Consider the following 16484-nt stretch of genomic DNA (forward strand, 5'->3'; position numbering starts at 1 on the left):
TTCTTTTGTTGTTTCTTCTTTTAATGTGGTTTCATGGTATAGGTATCCTCTGCAGAGTAAGACCTCTATGTCGTAGATGTAGTGATACTTGTAGGTATATCTTGTCTTCGGTTCTTGATAATAACTGTTCAAACAAATATGGGTATTTAACAAAATCCAAGGACCTCTAAAATCGACACAATGCATATCTACAACTAGGCAGTCACTTCCTTGGAAATCCTCCCTACCCCCAACACCATCCAATACGCCAATTCCCTCTTCACCGTATCCGAACTCTGGTGACCGCCGCCGTGCTCGTCAATCTGGTTATCCGAGTCCCATTCCATGCGCACAAACACGGGGATCTCTAGGATATCTTCGTCGGCTTGTAACTGCTGCCCCGGGTCGGTGTTCTGCCCGCTCCAGTCGAGATTCTTCATGTCCGGTAGACTGTCATCGTCGTCATCGTCATCGTCATCATCTTCGTCGTCACTGTCCTTGTTCTTATTCCCCTCGTCATCATTGTCACCCCCTGCACCACCTGCCCCCGTGGGGGTGGATTTCGTGGCACCACCCGGTAACGGACCGGGCACGACCTCGAGCACCACGGTGGTCCAGTTGCGACCTTTATCCCACACTTTGCCCGCCTCGGCGACTTTCTCGGAGCCGCCAATGGTGCCGGATCGCGAGGAGCGCGGGTCGTTCGCCGTGCCAGTCGAGGACGCGCCGCCGCCAGCCGGAGTGGCGCCCTGCAGGGCTTCGTCCCAGACGTCGCTGTTGGCGCCCAGATCGAATTGCGGACAGAGGATGGTGACTCGGGAGGCGACGCGGCCGGGGGTCACGGAGGGGGTGGCCAGCGTGACGCGCACGGGGTCGAACATGTGGTTCTTCAGCGTGAGGAGCAGCTGCACGGGCTTGAGCGGCGGCAGAGCGTCGAGGTTGGGCGCCACCGAGGCGGCCACCGCGGACGGAGGAGGGATCAACCCTGGGGTCGGGATCAATGGTCGCAGAGTGGGTAAGGGGATATAGCTCAGGGCGATGAGGCGGATACGGAAGCGGGTCGACGACGGCTTGAACTCAGGTTTGACCAGGATGTGCTTGCATGATTTGCACCGTTTGGACCGTTTCGTGCGCAGGAGCACCGGCAGCGGCAGGAGATCGTCGACGAAGCGGGCATCCGGCGACTGGAAGCGGCGCTGCTCAAGCGAGGCGACGGAGTCCCAGCCGCCGTCCTCTGCCACCAAGCGCTGGATGACGGCGTCGTCAGCGTCCGGGCCGGGGACCTTTAGGCCCTCGCTGGCGGAGATGGCCTCGCGCATGACCGGCGGCCGCGATTTGGGCTTCTTGCCGGCGCCGGGGTATAGACTAAACCGACTGGACGAGGCGTAGAGCGACATGATACGGTGCAGGGCACCGGGGGACCCGAGGTCAGGGTCGGTCGACGAGGAGGATACGGCAGCCAATTGATTCTTGTAGAAGGACTTGAGGGCGGCGAAGCGGGCATCCGGGGCGAGAGGACCCTCGGGAGCCGGAGTGGAAGGCGGATTGGGGGAGGAGGCGTTGTCGAACTGGTCATCGATGGAGGCGGAGGTGGCCAGCGGGGATTTGAGATCGCTGAAGGTCTTGGACGGTTGGCGACCACGCGACACATCGGTCATCTTGGACAGTTGCGCGCGCAGGTTGGTGGGCTTGTCGAACTGCAGGCCCACGTCCAGCGTGGTCCACATGCAGTACGAACAGGCCAGCACCCAGGGGCCTTGTTGGCTGCCGGTGGCATTCTCGAGGGTCGTAACAGCTAGGGGAGCGGTGCAGACGGGGCAGTTGAAGCAATTGCGCGCGCATCTATCGAGAAAGCAAAGGTGAGTGAGCTGGCTAGTATACGGAGAGACGGTTGTGGAGCAGCAGAGCTATACCGATTGCCTTCACTGCGCACCATGCTGCTCGGGGTCTCAAACAGACAGCTGGGACAATACCAGCACACAATCTCCTCGGTAATGCATCGCGGGCACTTTATCTGGTGGCAGTCTTCACAGTAGAGTAGCTGTTCGGGCGGATACAACGAGAAGTTGGAGCGCGGCGATCGCGGGTCCAGCGTCTGGTCGTCGTCCAGGGAGTCGGGAATGGGCGAATCGGCGCAGGGACAGGCAATGAAGGCGTAAGGGAAAGGACGCGCCATCGTTGGGGGGAGAATGAAAGAGAGGAAGTGGGAGAAGGAGAGGGAGAGGAGGGAAAGACGGAGATGAGAGCCTGAGGAAGAAAAAGTCCGACGTCACGCCGCCTTTCGCCGGTTTCCCTTCCTTTCCTTTTCCTCTTCTGCTCCCACCTTTTCTCTCCCTCTCCACCACACATCCAATTCCACCATGCGTCGTTTACCTCGTGCCGTATCACTCCCTCTCCGGAGGTCTTTCGCCAGCCAGGCTCCTGGCAGTCCCGTATGGGAGGTCTTCAATCGGCAAACGAAGCATCTCCAGAAAGACCGCGCCGCTCGCAACGTCGAGCAGAGCCGCCAAACGGACTACATCAAGGACGAGGTGGCCCTGCGGCTATGTGAGCGCTTACTAGTACGATCTCTCCCTCTTATGCTCTTCTTCACTGGTCGCATCTAAACATAGATCGCCTGCAGGACATCAAGCGCCACTTCCCGCAAGTGCTCGACCTCGGCGCCAACAGCTGCAACATCGCCCGCGCGCTCACGGAGCCCAACCCGGACCCCGACGATCCCAGCGCGCCGCCGCTGTCGACTCGCATCTCGGAGCTGACGTGCGTCGACACCTCGCACGCGCTGCTCCACCGCGACGCCGACCTCCCCTTCAACGCCGACCTCTCTCTCACCCGCAACGTCATCCCGGACCTGGAATCCCTCCCCTACGAACCCAACAGCTTCGACGCCGTGCTCTCCTCGCTCTCCATCCACTGGGTCAACGACCTCCCGTCGCTGCTGGCCCAGGTGAACTCGATCCTGAAGCCGGACGCCCCGTTCATCGCCGCCATGTTCGGCGGCGACACGCTGTTCGAGCTGCGCACGTCGCTGCAGCTGGCGGACCTGGAGCGCCGCGGCGGCGTCAGCCCGCATGTGTCGCCGCTGGCCGACGTGCGCGACGTCGGCGGCCTGCTGAACAAGGCCGGGTTCAAGATGCTGACCGTGGACGTGGAGGACATCGTCGTGGAGTATCCGGATACGTTCGCCCTGATGCAGGACCTGCAGGCCATGGGCGAGAGCAATGCCATCCTGCATCGCGAGCTGGGTCCCCTCTCGCGGGACGTGCTGCTGGCCAACGAGGCCATCTATCGCCAGCTGCATCGCGAGGAGGGCGCACGCGGCATCCCCGCCACTTTCCGCTTGATCTACATGATCGGGTGGAAGGAGGGCGAGGGACAGGCACAGCCGTTGCAGCGAGGCAGCGGAGAGTTGAATCTGAAGGATTTGTTGGGTGGCGGAGCGTTCGAGAAGCCATAAAGACCAGACCTAGAGTCCTAAACAAAAAGTTCTACATCTCACAAGAAATATATATATACACTGATATATATCTATATAGTAACTGTACAATTTAATGACAAGGATTATAAAAGCATCCCATTTTCAAGAAAATAAAGAACAGAGAAAGTATCTATGCACAGACAGAAGTAAAACAACACGAAACAAAACCCCTACACCGTCCTCCGATCCGTCATCACCCGCACAATCGATCCGGTCCCCGTCAGCTCGACCAACTTCTCATGCCAGCTCAGCAACACGCTCATCTGCTGACTGCCACCTCCCTCGCCCAAGTTCCGGCCCTGGATCTGCGAGAAGCCCGTGCTCTGCGGCGAGACCGACTTGCGCGGCGACTGGGCGCCGCTGCTCGGTCCCGAAGCTGACATACCCTTGTACCTACGTAGACGCCAGATTAGCACAGATCCTCCCTCGCACATCAAGTAAACCCAGCGGCGGAGAATGTAAGGAAGGGGGAGAGCCTACAAATACTTCATCAAGCAATCGGCCCTCTCGACGCCGCCGTCGCCCGTGCACACACCCTCCAGGACGCGCATCATCTCGCCCTGACGAATGCCCTGCAAGACGTCGATGACGGCGGCGAGATGGACCTCCTTGGCGCGGTCGTCGCCGCCCAGCGGCGCGGTCTCGAGCACCTGGTGCAGGGCGCCCTCGGGGTCGCCGGAGCGCAGCAGCTGGCGCACCTGGGAGGCGACGCCGGCGGCGTCGCTGGATGTCGTGGGCGCGGGGAGGGTGGGAGGCAGCAGGGTGTCCATGGGGAAGTTGATGGAGGACTCTGGGTCCAGGACATCGACGTTGATGGTGCGGTAGTTGATTTGAGACATTTTGGTCGGTGTTTCTGGTATTTGTTCGAGGGGGAGGTGGTGGGATTCAGGTAGATCTAGTAGATTGTTTTGTGAGTGAGTTGGTGGGATTGATCGGGGATGGTCGACGGGTGGGAGGCAGCAGGCATTGGGGGCAGTGGACTGTACCTAGAGCTGAAGCAGAAACTGAGACCGAGGAGTTCCAGAGGGGGAAGCCAGGGAAAAAGACAAGAGCTAACAAAAGGAGGGAGGATTGAGGATTGAGGGCGGAGACGATGACGGGGACGGACGACGACTGACTGGTGGCGGTGGAGGAGGCGGTGCGGAGACGCTGCCTAAGGCCGAACCCCTGGCCCTTCTACTTCTCACCACTACGGAGTGTACAGAGTATGTCCATGCCAATGTATCTGTATGTCTGGGTACATTTATGTAAGTCTCTGTGTATTCATACTTTTACCAAACCCAATCATATGCAATGAATCCAAAATAATGCAAATCTCGAATCGCTCAATGTACTATACAGATGAACCAACTGCTACCCAACCAACTCGCTCGCAAATGCTTCCAAAGTCCAAACCCAGCCCAATCCAGTCCAAATAAACAAAAAAAAAATATCAAAACGCCAGGCCCGTTGTAATTAATGTACAGATTTCTCGGAGTGGAGCTCACCCCATATCGTATCAATCAATGTCATCATCTATGAAGTCGTAATAGTAATAGGGGGCACCGAGACGGGCGTCATGGGTGCCTCGGGGGTGGGTCGGCGCTGTTTCATATCCGTCAAGTTGACGGCTTCCTCATCCGCAGGGACGGGGGTTTCGTCTCGGGACGATTTCTTGAAAACACGCTTCACTGGCCGAGTGACGGACTTGCCCACGGCACCCACTCCACGCAGAGCCACGACGACCGGGTGCAGGACGAACTTGCCGGCGCGGACGATGGCGTTGAGGGCAAGCTCGATGGGTCGGTCGGGGATCAGGCGCAGCACCACGGCCCAGGGAAGACACCCCAGAGCGCAGATGATACATACAGCCCACTGGATGCCGGAGAGCTGGGTGACGCCGAAGGCAGCACCACCCACGTAGACGATCATGACCTGCCCGCCGACCATAATGCAGTTGATGCCGAGGAACCAGTAGTTGCGGAACATGCCCTCGAAGATGTTCAGCTTGTTGTCGAGGCGGCGGTTGTTGAACTCGTTGAAGATCTGCATCCACACGAAGGTGTTGAACACGATCGTGTTGAGCTCCGTCTGCCCGTTGCTCTCGCTGAGGTGTGCCCCGAGGAGGCGGTCGCCGGCAAAATAGAGCATGAAGGTGATGGCGAGCTGGTAGATGGCCTGGCCCAGGATCATCTTCCACATGATGACCGTGAACAGCGAGGCGCTCTTGGGCACCGGCTTGCGGTTGAGGATCTTCTCGGTCGGCGCGTCTGTTGCCAGCGCCAGCGCGGCAAACGTGTCCATGATCAGGTTCACCCACAGCAGCTGCACCGCGTTCAGAACGCTTTGGTTGTCGCTGTTGTAGAGAGAGGAGACGAAGGTCAGGACGACCGCCGTGATGTTGACGGTGATCTGGAACTGGAGGAACTTGGACACGGCATCGTTGACGGCCCGCCCCCAGGCGATCGCCGTGACGATCGACTTGAAGTTGTCGTCGAGCAGAATGATCGAGCTGGCCTCCTTGGCCACCTCCGTGCCGGCAATCCCCATGGAGAAGCCCACGTCGGCGGTCCGCAGCGCAGGACCGTCGTTGGTCCCGTCACCGGTGACCGCCACCGTTTCGCCCAATTTCTTGAGTCGCGCCACCAGGATGCGTTTATCCTCGGGCGAAGAGCGAGCGAGGACCTGGAGTCGGGGAATGATCTCGTCCATCTCCTCGTCCGACAGCTGCCGGAATTTGGGACCCTCCATGGCAATGCCATCCTCGGTTTTGATACCGCAGGACGAGGCGATGGCTGTGGCCGTGGCCATGTTGTCACCAGTCACCATCTTCACCTGCACACCGGCCGAATTGCACTTGTTGATGGCTGCGGGCACCTCGGGTCGGAGAGGGTCCTGAATGCCGACCACCCCAAGCCAAGTCATGTCCCGAAAGATTTCTTCGAACTGCGCCGAGTCCGGATCATCCTCCATGTGGAAACCCTTGGGGGGCCAGCTGGAAAGGGTTGGGAAGTCGCGGTACACAAGACCAATGGTCCGCAGAGACTGGCCAGCATAGGACTCGATGGTATCAAGCATCCTTCGGCTGTCCTCCGTGGAGAACCCATCGACGGCGATGCCATCCTTTGCGTCCACCTCGGACACTTTGGTCGAGCAAGAGCCGACCATGATCTCCGCGGCTCCCTTCACAAGAAGACGATAGCCCACAGTCGGCTCCCTGTACACAACCCCCATACACTTGCGGGCTGAGTCAAAGGGGATCAGCTGGACAATCTCCGCCGAGGCCCGCTCGGCGGTGACGTCCATGCCGAGATAATCTCTAGCCAGTTGCAGCAGGGCCACCTCGGTCTTGCTGCCGATGAACTCTCGAGTGCCACTTTTGTCCTCCTCGAAAGCGGTGGAGTTGAGGGCGATGCTCTTGACTATCAGATCGCGGGCCTTGGGCGAGCACTGCTTGAGCGTCTCGGCCACCGTGCCGGCACTAGCGTTGCCCTCCCCAGTACCAGAACTGAAGCTGCGAGGCCCCAAGGTTCCAGCAACGACTGTCATTTTGTTCTGTGTCAGAGTGCCGGTCTTGTCCGAGCAGATGACGGTTGCGTTGCCCATGGTTTCACAGGCCCGAAGGACGCGAACAAGATTGTTTTCCTTGACCATTCGTGTGGTGGCAAAGGCGAGGGCAAGAGTCACGGCCAGCGGAAGACCCTCTGGATCGTGGTCAGTATGTTGTAAAACTCGTAAATTGACAAAATATCACTTACCAGGGATTGCAACCACAATCACAGTGACAGCGACAATCAGGATATCGACAAACTCCTTTCCTTTGATGGCGGGACTGGCGGGATCATGCGAGAGGTTGACAAGGAATCTAATTAACAAGGCGAAGAAAAGTATGATTGCGGCACTAACGGATGCTATTAGCAAGGGGAAAGAAGGTAGTTGGAAAGAAGATCTCTTACCTAGATCCCAACCATCCAATCCAATTAGCCAGCCTACCCAGCTTAACCTGCAACGGGGTAGGATCATTGGATTCTTGCAGCGACAACAAAATGCGCCCGTAAGTCGAGTAGGGTCCAACACTGGTGACGACATAAGTCCCCACGCCTTCGAGCACTTTGCTGCCCGAGATCATGAAGGGGTCGAGCTTCTTCGTGGCCGTGCCGTTGTTGATCTGCCGCCAGACCTCGTGGCCATCGGTCTTCTTCATCTGGTCGGACTCCCCCGTAGCGGAGGACTCGTCACATTTCACACCGTGACCCGAGACGAGCAGTCCGTCCGCGGGGATGGAGTCACCAGGTTCCAGGTGAAGAACATCGCCGACGGTGATGTCGAAGATGGATATCATGGCCACCTTGCCGGAACGGACAGCCTTGACTTCACGATCATTGTTCTATCAAAGGTTAGATATGTACGACTCTAGAGTAAGATGAGATACTTACTCGCTTGTTGAGCTTGGCAAACTGTCGTTCCTTTTGCCAGTCATTGGCGGCGGTAACAACGGTCACGATCAAGATGGCAACGCAAATAGCAACGCCTTCGATCCAGTCGACACCAGAACCGGAGCTGGTTGTCTCGTAGATGCCTAGTGACAGCGAGACGATGGCGGCAATAGTAAGCAGGATGATGATCTTGTCATTGTAGGCCATCCATAGCAGTTTCAGGAAGCCGGTGGACTTTCGAGCCGGCAGTCTGTTCTGACTGAAGACGCGCAAACGGTCGTAAAACTGAGATTCGGCATCCGCCGTTGGCGTCTCGAGGGTCTGGCTAGGTTGTTGCTTGGCCGGGGTCTTTTCAAGGGAGGTTGCCTCATCAAAGCTGACCAACCCCTCCAGATGGGACTCGTCTATCGATAGACCGGAGGTGAGGTCGGTCCGCAGGCCTCGTTCGAGACCCCGTAGGCCACCCAGGGCTTGGAAGGCGGCGAGAGACTTGGGATTCTGCATCTTGTTGAGCTGGCCGGGCGAGAAGGCAAACTTGTTATTTCCCACTTGGAAGTCCTTCTCGTTCCGGGGGTCAGGGTTCAGAGCGTCGGCCACCGAGACATCGTCGTATGCCGTGTTGCTGGGTACGGCCGTGGTGGCTGCCGAGTTCGCTCTTGATCGGACAGCGGTATCAGCGCTGGAGATAGTCGAGTCTGCCCGCGAGCGCAGCGTCTCGCCATCTAAGGAGTGCGACGTGCGCGGCGGACCGTGCTGGACGGTCAACCGGTTAGTATCAAGGGTAGTCATATCTGCTGCCGGCGACGGCTGTATCGGAGAGATGTCGGTGTGCCATAGATCGGGGGAGGAAGACTGCTGGGCAGAGTATGAGTATCATCGATATCAGGATTTCCCGCCGGACAGAACCAGGTCTGACACAGGTTTACATACCTCTGTGGCAGGAATCCCTGCAAAAGGATTCAAAAAGCCTTCCTGACGAGAATCGTCTGGGGTCGGCATCATGCGACCGACCAACAATGTGATTTGATAGGAAGAGAGAGAGACCAGGGTAGTATTAGCATTAATAGGAGGTATGCATCAGAAATCCCTCAAAATTAAGGGCATGTGCGTGTTCTTTTAGGCGGTTGCTCTTGAGGCTGTGTAAATGCCTAGGCAGCCTAATCTGATAGTCTCGCATAAGAGATTAGTATGTTGAAAAAAGGTTATTCCTTTTCCTCTCATCGTATTTTATTTTATTTTTTTTATTTCCAAAACATGACGATTTCAAACAAGAATAATAAATATTTGCGGGTCCAAGTTCCTTTTTCGATTGCGCCTTTCGTCGGCGCAGTTCAGGCGAAACCGGATAGCTGCCAAGTGTTCCAGTGAGGGAATACGGACACGCCAGAAACCGGAGTCACTCTGCAGGCTCTCTCTTGCATTGTCTCTAGTGAAAGAGGGGGGAAGCGAGAAGGTGAGTGACTTAAGCGCCAACCTGAGTGGTCCAAAGACTTGGGTAACATGTCCGGGACGTTTCCCCCTCTGCACAGCCTCCTTACGGAGGAGACAATCTCCCCGAAAAGTCAAAAGGGGGTGAGAGTCGAGAACATCTTTTTTTTTCTCACCCTCCTTCACCCAAGAAAAAAACAGGGTGGGGCTTTTCTCCCCCTCAACTATTCTTGCCATCTCGAGCTCTGAGTGGAAGCATCAACCTCTCGTTTAGGCGCCGACTAGAGACGGGCTGTTTGTCGTATAGCGAAACGAGGGCGGGTAACGAAGCGACGGCCAGGGAGCTCCAGCGCCAGCAAGCAGCAAACCCACAGCTGGACGCCGCCAATCGCGCGGTGGAGAGCCGATCAACGTCGCGAGCTGGTCGAGATTTTTGCCGCCAAGTTGAATGGATGGCGAATTGGCGGTCGGCTGCGCCTCATTCGTCCAGTCCGAAAGCAGTCCAGAACGTGTCGTGCACAATGGGGATTAATTTGCGTCATATACACCAATGAGGAAACGCAATCAATTATGCTTTTTTCTGGGTCCCTTTTGAAGGGTGAAGCGCCGAAGCTATTTTGCGTAGTGCCTTCATCGCCCTCAAACTGACGTCGCCCCTGATTGTGGCGCACCACCACGAGGGCTCACCTCTGCGGCTGAAAATGTGGCGGTGCTCTTCCATCATACTGGAATCATCCATCATTCCTGGATTTCCAATCCATGGGGACCTGGATCATGCTGGATCAGCGGTCCACTGGGTTGCATCGCGTGCCAGCGGAGTGGCGCCGCCGTTGTGGCTGGAGATGGATGTCTCATCCATCATAATTATCTCATGGTGGTTGAGTTGATGAATATTGAATACTCAGAAGGAAACAAACTCCACCGGGCCAGCTGATGCCGACTGACATCGGTGGTGGGGAGGCGAATTGGGGCTTGGAAAGTTTAAAGCGACAATGAGATGGGGCAAGTCAGATAAGATGAAGAGGAGTGGAGAGAGAAGGAGTTGACGGGGAGAGAAGAAGAGAGAAGAAGGCGAAAGGAAAGAAAAGGCGACGAACGAGACGGACGCAGGCAGCATCGTTCTGGTATCGTCATTTACAGTGTGGTCTGCGTATAACAGGTATCATTACCGGAATTGCGCTGTTAGTATATGTGTACTGTATGTAATGTCATGTACGGAACAGAGGCATACCCGTACTCGTACTGCATCCACCTCTCTACCGCAGTACTGCGTATATCCATTCAGTCCCAACTTAGGGCTATCCAACCTCCCAACTACCAACTCCCAACTCCCAACTACCAGCTCACCTCTTCCAACTCGGCATACCGATTCCCCAAGCCACAGAAGCATTCCTTCGACCGCTTCGTCTCGTCCTCGTCGGTCTTCTTCCGGCCCAGCACCTCCTCCATCCCCCATGCCACTCGCTCGGCTCCCAGCCTCGCTCCCTCCAGGTTGGGGGCTCCTGGTCCCAAGCGGAGCGCAGCAAGGCGCCCCGTCAAGAACAGTGGCACGTCGGGCTTCCACATCAGGTCCTCCGTGATGCACGGAAGTCCCTGCTTGCTCTCGATCGGGTACTCGCGGTTCATTCGTTGCAGCAGCGGAAGCTCGTTGACGTCCGCCTGCATGCCCGTCGCGAAGTAGATGTAATCGATGCGAGGGAGGTCCGGAATTGGTGGATAGGTCGTGAGACGCCAGGTTTGCGAGGCGGTGCAGAACTCTCGGCCGCAGATCACCGTCCGTGGATGGATGGACACCCGGTGGCGCGCTGCATGCTGCTTCAGGATCTTCGTGTACCGCGGCGTGATGCTGCCTCCGTTGCGCGCTGTCTTGATCATCTCCAGGCGCTCCTCGTCCGTGTCGGCCGACCAGAAGGCTGCCTTCTCGTAGTTGCGGAACTTGCCCATCCAGGATAAGCCGATGTCGAAATGCTTGACTGATGAGGAAGTGAAACCCGGTTAGCTGTCATCAGGCTATGAGGCGAAGCTTTCGTGTTTTGTCCTCTTACCTTTGAAGTCCGATCTCATGAGGAACCACACTTTGCTGACCCCCTTGCGAATGGCCATATCCACTATCTGGGCGGAGGACAATCCTCCGCCAACGACTACCAGGTTGGTTTGCTGCCTTTGCTGGATCTTCTGCCTGACACTGGGGCTTGGGAAGGATCGAATTTCGGTGCTGTGGCAGGCACCTTGCTCCTCTTCCCTCGTCAGTTGGAACGGAAAAACTTTCGTTCTACCGGGTCCAATAGCCAATACGACTGCCCGACTATAGAGCTGCTTCCCGTCGGCTGTAGTCACAGTGAATATCTTATCTGAGGGCGACAGCTCCGGATGGACATCGTATCGGATATCCTCCACTTCGCACTGCGAAATCATCCCGGGACTCCCGAGTCCGTAACGCGATATGATGCTATCACAGTAATCCGAAAAGAGACCAGTCGACGGAGAGAAGTAGTCCTTGCGATCTCGTTCATCGATCTCCGCTTCCCCGATAACCCTACACATTTTGCATTAGCCATCGGCGATCTCAAAGCTAACCCGACAGGGTCTTGATCGAAAGGGAATCATCTCACTGTGACTTCGACTGTAACTTCTTCTTTTTCTTATGCTTGCTCAACTCCTTCCCCACGCACCCGGTGATCTCCCAGAGATCTTTGTCCCGGCCCGTCTCCTGTGTATACGCCAGCATGCCGTCCCGGTCACTTGGATCCACGTGAAAAAACATGGGACTGCGAAGCTGCTCGATCTCCAGCGTCTTGAACGCCCGGTTCCACTTCTCCATCCATCGATCACCCGTGCTATCCAGCACCGTCATAGTCAGTCCCCCCTCCGTGTGCGGATCATCAAGGTCTATATCAGGTGACGAGGAGACAGACGACGCCAACGACGGGGGCGAGGACGACAACGGCGGCGAGGAGGAAGACACGTCCGAACTATCAGAGAAGCGATGATGGCTTTGGCTCGAGCGCCGGGCATCGAAGCCGTGCCATTTCTCCGCCTTGACCCCTTTCCTCTTCCGATGTTGCGCCTGCACCAGGGCCATCCGCCCGCTGTGTTTGTTGATCCAGTGGTATCGTTGATGCTCTTCATCGGTGAACATGGCGGAGGGCGTCTCTTCGTTCAAACGAGCCGCAACGGCGAGACCGCAGGGCCCGGCGCCGACGATAATCACATCGAGGAGGTCGGGGAATGAAGCTGGGACTGTAGGGCCGACCATGTTTCGGTGTATGGGGTCACAATGGACAATGGACAGTGTGCAGATAGACTAGAAGATGTTGGTAATAGTAGAGAGTTGCATAAATATTCAACTTATGTCCAAGCGTCATCATCCACGGCATCTTTTATAGCTTGCACGGTGATCAATGATGCCAGTCGATGATCATACCTATCTCACAGGGTACTCGGATCCCAAGGTCCTTGGGTGTGGTTCGAGATGGAAACCATGCATGTGCACGGGCGATTTGCATCATGAGGACCTTGGGGGAGATCTGATACAGGAGTGGCTGCAACGATTCCTAATGTCCTACCTTGCGAGTATGATGGTTGAAACCATTAATACCAAATACTTCTCAACGTTATGGGGAAACGGGTAGTACGAGAGGTCTATTCCGGGGGACCTTTTTAACATTATAATTATTATTTCAAATAAAATTATCCACAGAGCATGAAATACGTAAGATGAAAAAAAAAAAAAAGATTTCATTCTCATTTCCCTTTCCGTACATTATTTGTGCCACTTCTTTGGTTTGGATTCCCCTGCTCGCGAGCGCGGAACGCCTCCCCCCTCGCGTCGATGCCAGGCATCTTGCGGCCATACCCAGCCGCGCACTCGTTTTGCATCACGGCGCTCGCCAATCTGCGGTTGTGGAATCCAGCTATCCTTTCCCTCCGGCAGAATACGCTGTCGCGTCAGTGCACCCGGTCCGCCAACGTTGAGGTGTGCTGACGGTTGGGACGGCAAAGGAACCGATTTGGACAGCATCAACAAGAAATACAGCGCCAGAGTGGCGGTCATTGGTATGTCAAGAGCGCTCGGAGTCGGCTCGGGGGTTCCATCGAGCAGCGGAGACTGGCTGGCCAAAGAGCTGTCGCTGGACGGTGTCGGAGAATGAGCGTAGGGTTCTGATGCTCTCGAGTTTCTAGCACCGCGTCCTGCGGCAATCTTCGTAGGAATCGGAGGAGAAACCTCCAAGAAGCCAAAATAAGGCACGTCGTCGCCTTCGTCACACCCCGCTCGTACGCAAACAAGCTCAATCTCGGTAATGATGAAACCATATCGGCAGGAGTGTTCGCGCATGCACCGTTGGAGATGTGCCAAGCCATTGAGGTACTCGACTCGCCGATGGGGCGCTTCGTTGCGCATCCCGGTATTCCAACGGTCGAAGGTTTTGACGATGCCAACTAGCCGTCCGCGAGGCAAGCCAGAGCTGGTGCATTCCCTATCCGAGGCATAGTTGGCGAGGAAATGTGGCCCTCCGTAGTTTTTGTTGGCAGTGGTGCGCGGGACAGGGGCCGGGTAGAGTGTCAAGTGGTCAGACCCTTGGGAGACAGCCAGAGCAGCGTTCACGCGAGGCGCGTACAAATCATGAATCAGGCTCACCAAAGCGGCCTCGGAGTCGGGCGCAAGACGAGAGCTTGAGACCGCTGTCGGCGGCGTCAGATGCGAAGAGATTGCGGTTTTCAGAAGTTTGGTGAGGCCACTGATAGAATTGAAGGTGTGCAGCGAAAAAGAGGTCCAGCTGCGCAGATTCCGGATGTCCCACCAGAAGTAATCATGCATCCCCCGGGTAGGGACCACGCTCACATTCCGCACTAGGTTAATAGCTTGCGTTGGTGCGGTCAAATAGCAAAGTAGATTGGTGGATTGAGGGTGCAGTCCTTCGTCCGGGTGGACAAATCCGACGGGAGAACTCTGGGCACTCGGAACTCGAGAGTAGCCGTAGGGAGAAGCGGGCAATACCAGCGGCACCTGGGTACAAGTTCGAACCCTGACTTGCGCGGTATCATTGGGGGAACATTGCGAGTATGGCGGGTACACAACGATATTGGGCGTGATCGGCGTGACCGGCGTTGTAGGAGACGCTTGCGGTTGTATCGAGTATCTAGGAAGCTGCCGATAGGTGGGATAGCCGTATCGGTTCAAAGTGGCCTCGTCGATACTGGAGCAAGAACCTGAGCGAGAGTGCCCGCCGGAGGTTTTACGCTTGTGCGACGGCGTGATACTGACGGGGGATGACAATGTCGAACCGTGGTGAGAGGAGCTGTACATCGGCGAGACCGGAGATAGCAGAGCTGCGGACTCTCCAGCATTGCGCTGCCCCGAAGCACGGCTGGGAGGATATGGAAGAAAGCCTGGCGGGTTTCGTGTGTTCGATAAGACACGACGTTGGCGTTGCTGGCCACCACTGGGGGCCGGCTCGATGATCACGTCCTGTGATCTGATCCTGGGGAGTAGAGTAGGTCCATGGTGATGCCGGGGAGGCGAGTCATCACTCGCGCTAGTAGCCGAGGTGACCGCAGACCATGGGGACGAGTCGTTAGAGTATATGGACGAGTCAGAGGCATTGCGGCTATGACTACCGGTCCGGATATACTCCCCCGTTGGCAGACCTGGTGGGGTGGTTGGCCTGTAGTGGGAATAATGAGGAGACATAGTGATGAAACAAAATTGTGTGATAGAAGAAAAGGGATCAAAGAGGAATGGCTGTCGAAGTGGGCTGCAGGTCGATGCCTTCTTGGAAGAACCAGCTTCCAGTGGTATGCGAAAAGAGACGGTCTTTGCCAATAGATGGATTGAACGAAGACAGAAGAGTAAAGAAAAGAACAACTGCACAGCACTTGAACAGGGAATCACAGGCGGTTCATTGCTTGTATGGATTGCCACGAGGAATTCTTGCATATCCAGACCGGAGGTTGTTTGGATATTAAATGTTCTTGAGGCCTGGAGCCACACGACCCCGAAGTAAAAAAAGATAGCCGATAGACAGGAGTAGGGGACAACAACGTGAAACATGAGCTATGCTCCATCTTGACGCCAAACCGCCGAGCTCCCGGGGTGTCTAGCAGAGCAATCGAGAGGGAATCGACATATGGGCTGCCGACACTTCGGATGATGCGCGAAACAAACGATTCTCAGAGCCATTGAGGGCCAGCATGAGTGTTTCATCTGACAGTCGCGCGTCAAAATGTTGCTAAATTTGCATCTTCTGCAAGTCTTCAGATCTCATCGAGATCAACGGCCTTCCCCGTCTAGGAAATGGTTCGTTGTGATCTAAAATAAGATCTTTAATCGGCAGCACTCGCGTTTCATGCTATTCTCGGTCAAATGTTGCTAAATTAATCTCGAGCTCCGCCCATAAGCGACACGCCTGGGAGGTCTATCAATGGGCGGCAAGAGGAACATCAATGACTGGCATACTTTCACAGCATGTGGTCCCTGGGGAAAGAAAAGTGATTGCATTTCGCGGCGCCAACGATCGAAAAGGAACGGCAATAGAGGCATGAGGAAAGCGCGGGTGCAGGCCAATGAAAGCGAGTTTGACCAAGCGCCAGGGCCACAATAGCAGGCACAGTAGTTTCAGAACCCGAGTCGTCCTAAGAATACCCTCTCTGAATGAATGATGCCGATAGCTCGGAGCAAATGAAGTTGGCTGCAGTACGCGCCGGCTCGCACGACCCAGGTGGGCGCCAGGCTCGCTGAGTGGTTCTTCATTTTTGAGAACCTGCAGCAGGCTTGGCTTCGATGAAGCGGACAAATCAGCATCGGGCCTGATGGAAATTGCTCGATCGCCATCCGCTACCTTTTTCAGATTGGACGAGAGGGGGAGAAAAAAGAAGAATTAAACAGGGTGATGGCACGATAGAGAGAGGGTTCGGCGGGTAAGGAGTGGACGAACATGATCCAAATCGACCTGCGACAGTGCTATTTTTGAAATAAAAGTAACGGGATAGTTTGTTTTAAGTTATGCAGCAGACTTGACTTTCTGCAGGATCTATCTTTGTATCATGCGGCGGTTCCACCGGAGTGGTGAGGTTTACTGACGTTGAAGAACAAGTTAGAAAGAGGGTTCCGGCGCCATGGCTTAAGTCAGCAGCCCGGACTGCACGTTACGATGTATGTACGATGTATGGAACAAGCAGATGCT

General features: G+C 55.9%; 6 protein-coding genes across 6 annotated transcripts; 1 reads left to right on the forward strand and 5 right to left on the reverse strand.

The window, feature by feature from the left end:
- Nucleotides 1-134: 134 nt before the first annotated feature.
- P170DRAFT_507673 (putative dynactin Arp1 p62 subunit RO2) lies at nucleotides 135-2186 on the reverse strand. Its single transcript, XM_024854504.1, has 2 exons — nucleotides 1893-2186; nucleotides 135-1821 (listed from the first exon to the last, which is right to left on the reverse strand). The coding sequence occupies exons 1-2, from the start codon at nucleotides 2153-2155 to the stop codon at nucleotides 195-197; spliced, it is 1890 nt and encodes a 629-aa protein (XP_024708250.1). The 5' UTR covers nucleotides 2156-2186; the 3' UTR covers nucleotides 135-194.
- Nucleotides 2187-2302: 116 nt separating this feature from the next.
- Nucleotides 2303-3544, forward strand: P170DRAFT_434666 (uncharacterized protein). Its single transcript, XM_024848763.1, has 2 exons — nucleotides 2303-2540; nucleotides 2603-3544. The coding sequence occupies exons 1-2, from the start codon at nucleotides 2340-2342 to the stop codon at nucleotides 3434-3436; spliced, it is 1035 nt and encodes a 344-aa protein (XP_024708251.1). The 5' UTR covers nucleotides 2303-2339; the 3' UTR covers nucleotides 3437-3544.
- A 4-nt stretch (nucleotides 3545-3548) lies between these two features.
- P170DRAFT_434668 (actin-related protein 2/3 complex subunit 5 family protein) lies at nucleotides 3549-4536 on the reverse strand. Its single transcript, XM_024848764.1, has 3 exons — nucleotides 4444-4536; nucleotides 3938-4352; nucleotides 3549-3850 (listed from the first exon to the last, which is right to left on the reverse strand). The coding sequence occupies exons 2-3, from the start codon at nucleotides 4294-4296 to the stop codon at nucleotides 3628-3630; spliced, it is 582 nt and encodes a 193-aa protein (XP_024708252.1). The 5' UTR covers nucleotides 4297-4352; nucleotides 4444-4536; the 3' UTR covers nucleotides 3549-3627.
- Nucleotides 4537-4780: 244 nt separating this feature from the next.
- pmcB (putative calcium-translocating P-type ATPase(PMCA-type)) lies at nucleotides 4781-8912 on the reverse strand. The gene is made up of 5 exons (XM_024848765.1): nucleotides 8803-8912; nucleotides 7873-8727; nucleotides 7393-7823; nucleotides 7195-7337; nucleotides 4781-7140 (listed from the first exon to the last, which is right to left on the reverse strand). The coding sequence occupies exons 1-5, from the start codon at nucleotides 8872-8874 to the stop codon at nucleotides 4973-4975; spliced, it is 3669 nt and encodes a 1222-aa protein (XP_024708253.1). The 5' UTR covers nucleotides 8875-8912; the 3' UTR covers nucleotides 4781-4972.
- A 1723-nt stretch (nucleotides 8913-10635) lies between these two features.
- Nucleotides 10636-12556, reverse strand: P170DRAFT_351271 (FAD binding domain protein; the record flags this gene model as incomplete). The annotated part of the gene is made up of 3 exons (XM_024843851.1): nucleotides 10636-11273; nucleotides 11346-11836; nucleotides 11913-12556. 3 exons carry the CDS (start codon nucleotides 12554-12556, stop codon nucleotides 10636-10638), a joined length of 1773 nt encoding a protein of 590 aa, XP_024708254.1.
- Nucleotides 12557-13063: 507 nt separating this feature from the next.
- Nucleotides 13064-14992, reverse strand: P170DRAFT_349389 (uncharacterized protein; the record flags this gene model as incomplete). The annotated part of the gene is made up of 1 exon (XM_024843733.1): nucleotides 13064-14992. The coding sequence occupies one exon, from the start codon at nucleotides 14990-14992 to the stop codon at nucleotides 13064-13066; it is 1929 nt and encodes a 642-aa protein (XP_024708255.1).
- Between the last annotated feature and the right edge of the window lie 1492 nt (nucleotides 14993-16484).

Source organism: Aspergillus steynii, assembly GCF_002849105.1.
Source record: "Aspergillus steynii IBT 23096 chromosome Unknown P170scaffold_2, whole genome shotgun sequence".
NCBI lineage: Eukaryota > Fungi > Ascomycota > Eurotiomycetes > Eurotiales > Aspergillaceae > Aspergillus > Aspergillus steynii.

Bases quoted from the DNA above. Each gene is read 5' to 3' on its own strand.
- P170DRAFT_507673 (XM_024854504.1), bottom strand. From the start codon at position 2,155: ATGGCGCGTCCTTTCCCTTACGCCTTCATTGCCTGTCCCTGCGCCGAT. The intron at 1,822-1,892 runs GTATAGCTCTGC...CTTTCTCGATAG, and splicing joins GTGCGCAGTGAAGGCAATCG to ATGCGCGCGCAATTGCTTCA.
- P170DRAFT_434666 (XM_024848763.1), top strand. From the start codon at position 2,340: ATGCGTCGTTTACCTCGTGCCGTATCACTCCCTCTCCGGAGGTCTTTC. The intron at 2,541-2,602 runs GTACGATCTCTC...GATCGCCTGCAG, and splicing joins GGCTATGTGAGCGCTTACTA to GACATCAAGCGCCACTTCCC.
- P170DRAFT_434668 (XM_024848764.1), bottom strand. From the start codon at position 4,296: ATGTCTCAAATCAACTACCGCACCATCAACGTCGATGTCCTGGACCCA. The intron at 3,851-3,937 runs GTAGGCTCTCCC...GCGTCTACGTAG, and splicing joins GATTGCTTGATGAAGTATTT to GTACAAGGGTATGTCAGCTT.
- pmcB (XM_024848765.1), bottom strand. From the start codon at position 8,874: ATGATGCCGACCCCAGACGATTCTCGTCAGGAAGGCTTTTTGAATCCT. The intron at 7,824-7,872 runs GTAAGTATCTCA...AACCTTTGATAG, and splicing joins TTGCCAAGCTCAACAAGCGA to AACAATGATCGTGAAGTCAA. The intron at 7,338-7,392 runs GTAAGAGATCTT...AGCATCCGTTAG, and splicing joins ATTGGATGGTTGGGATCTAG to TGCCGCAATCATACTTTTCT.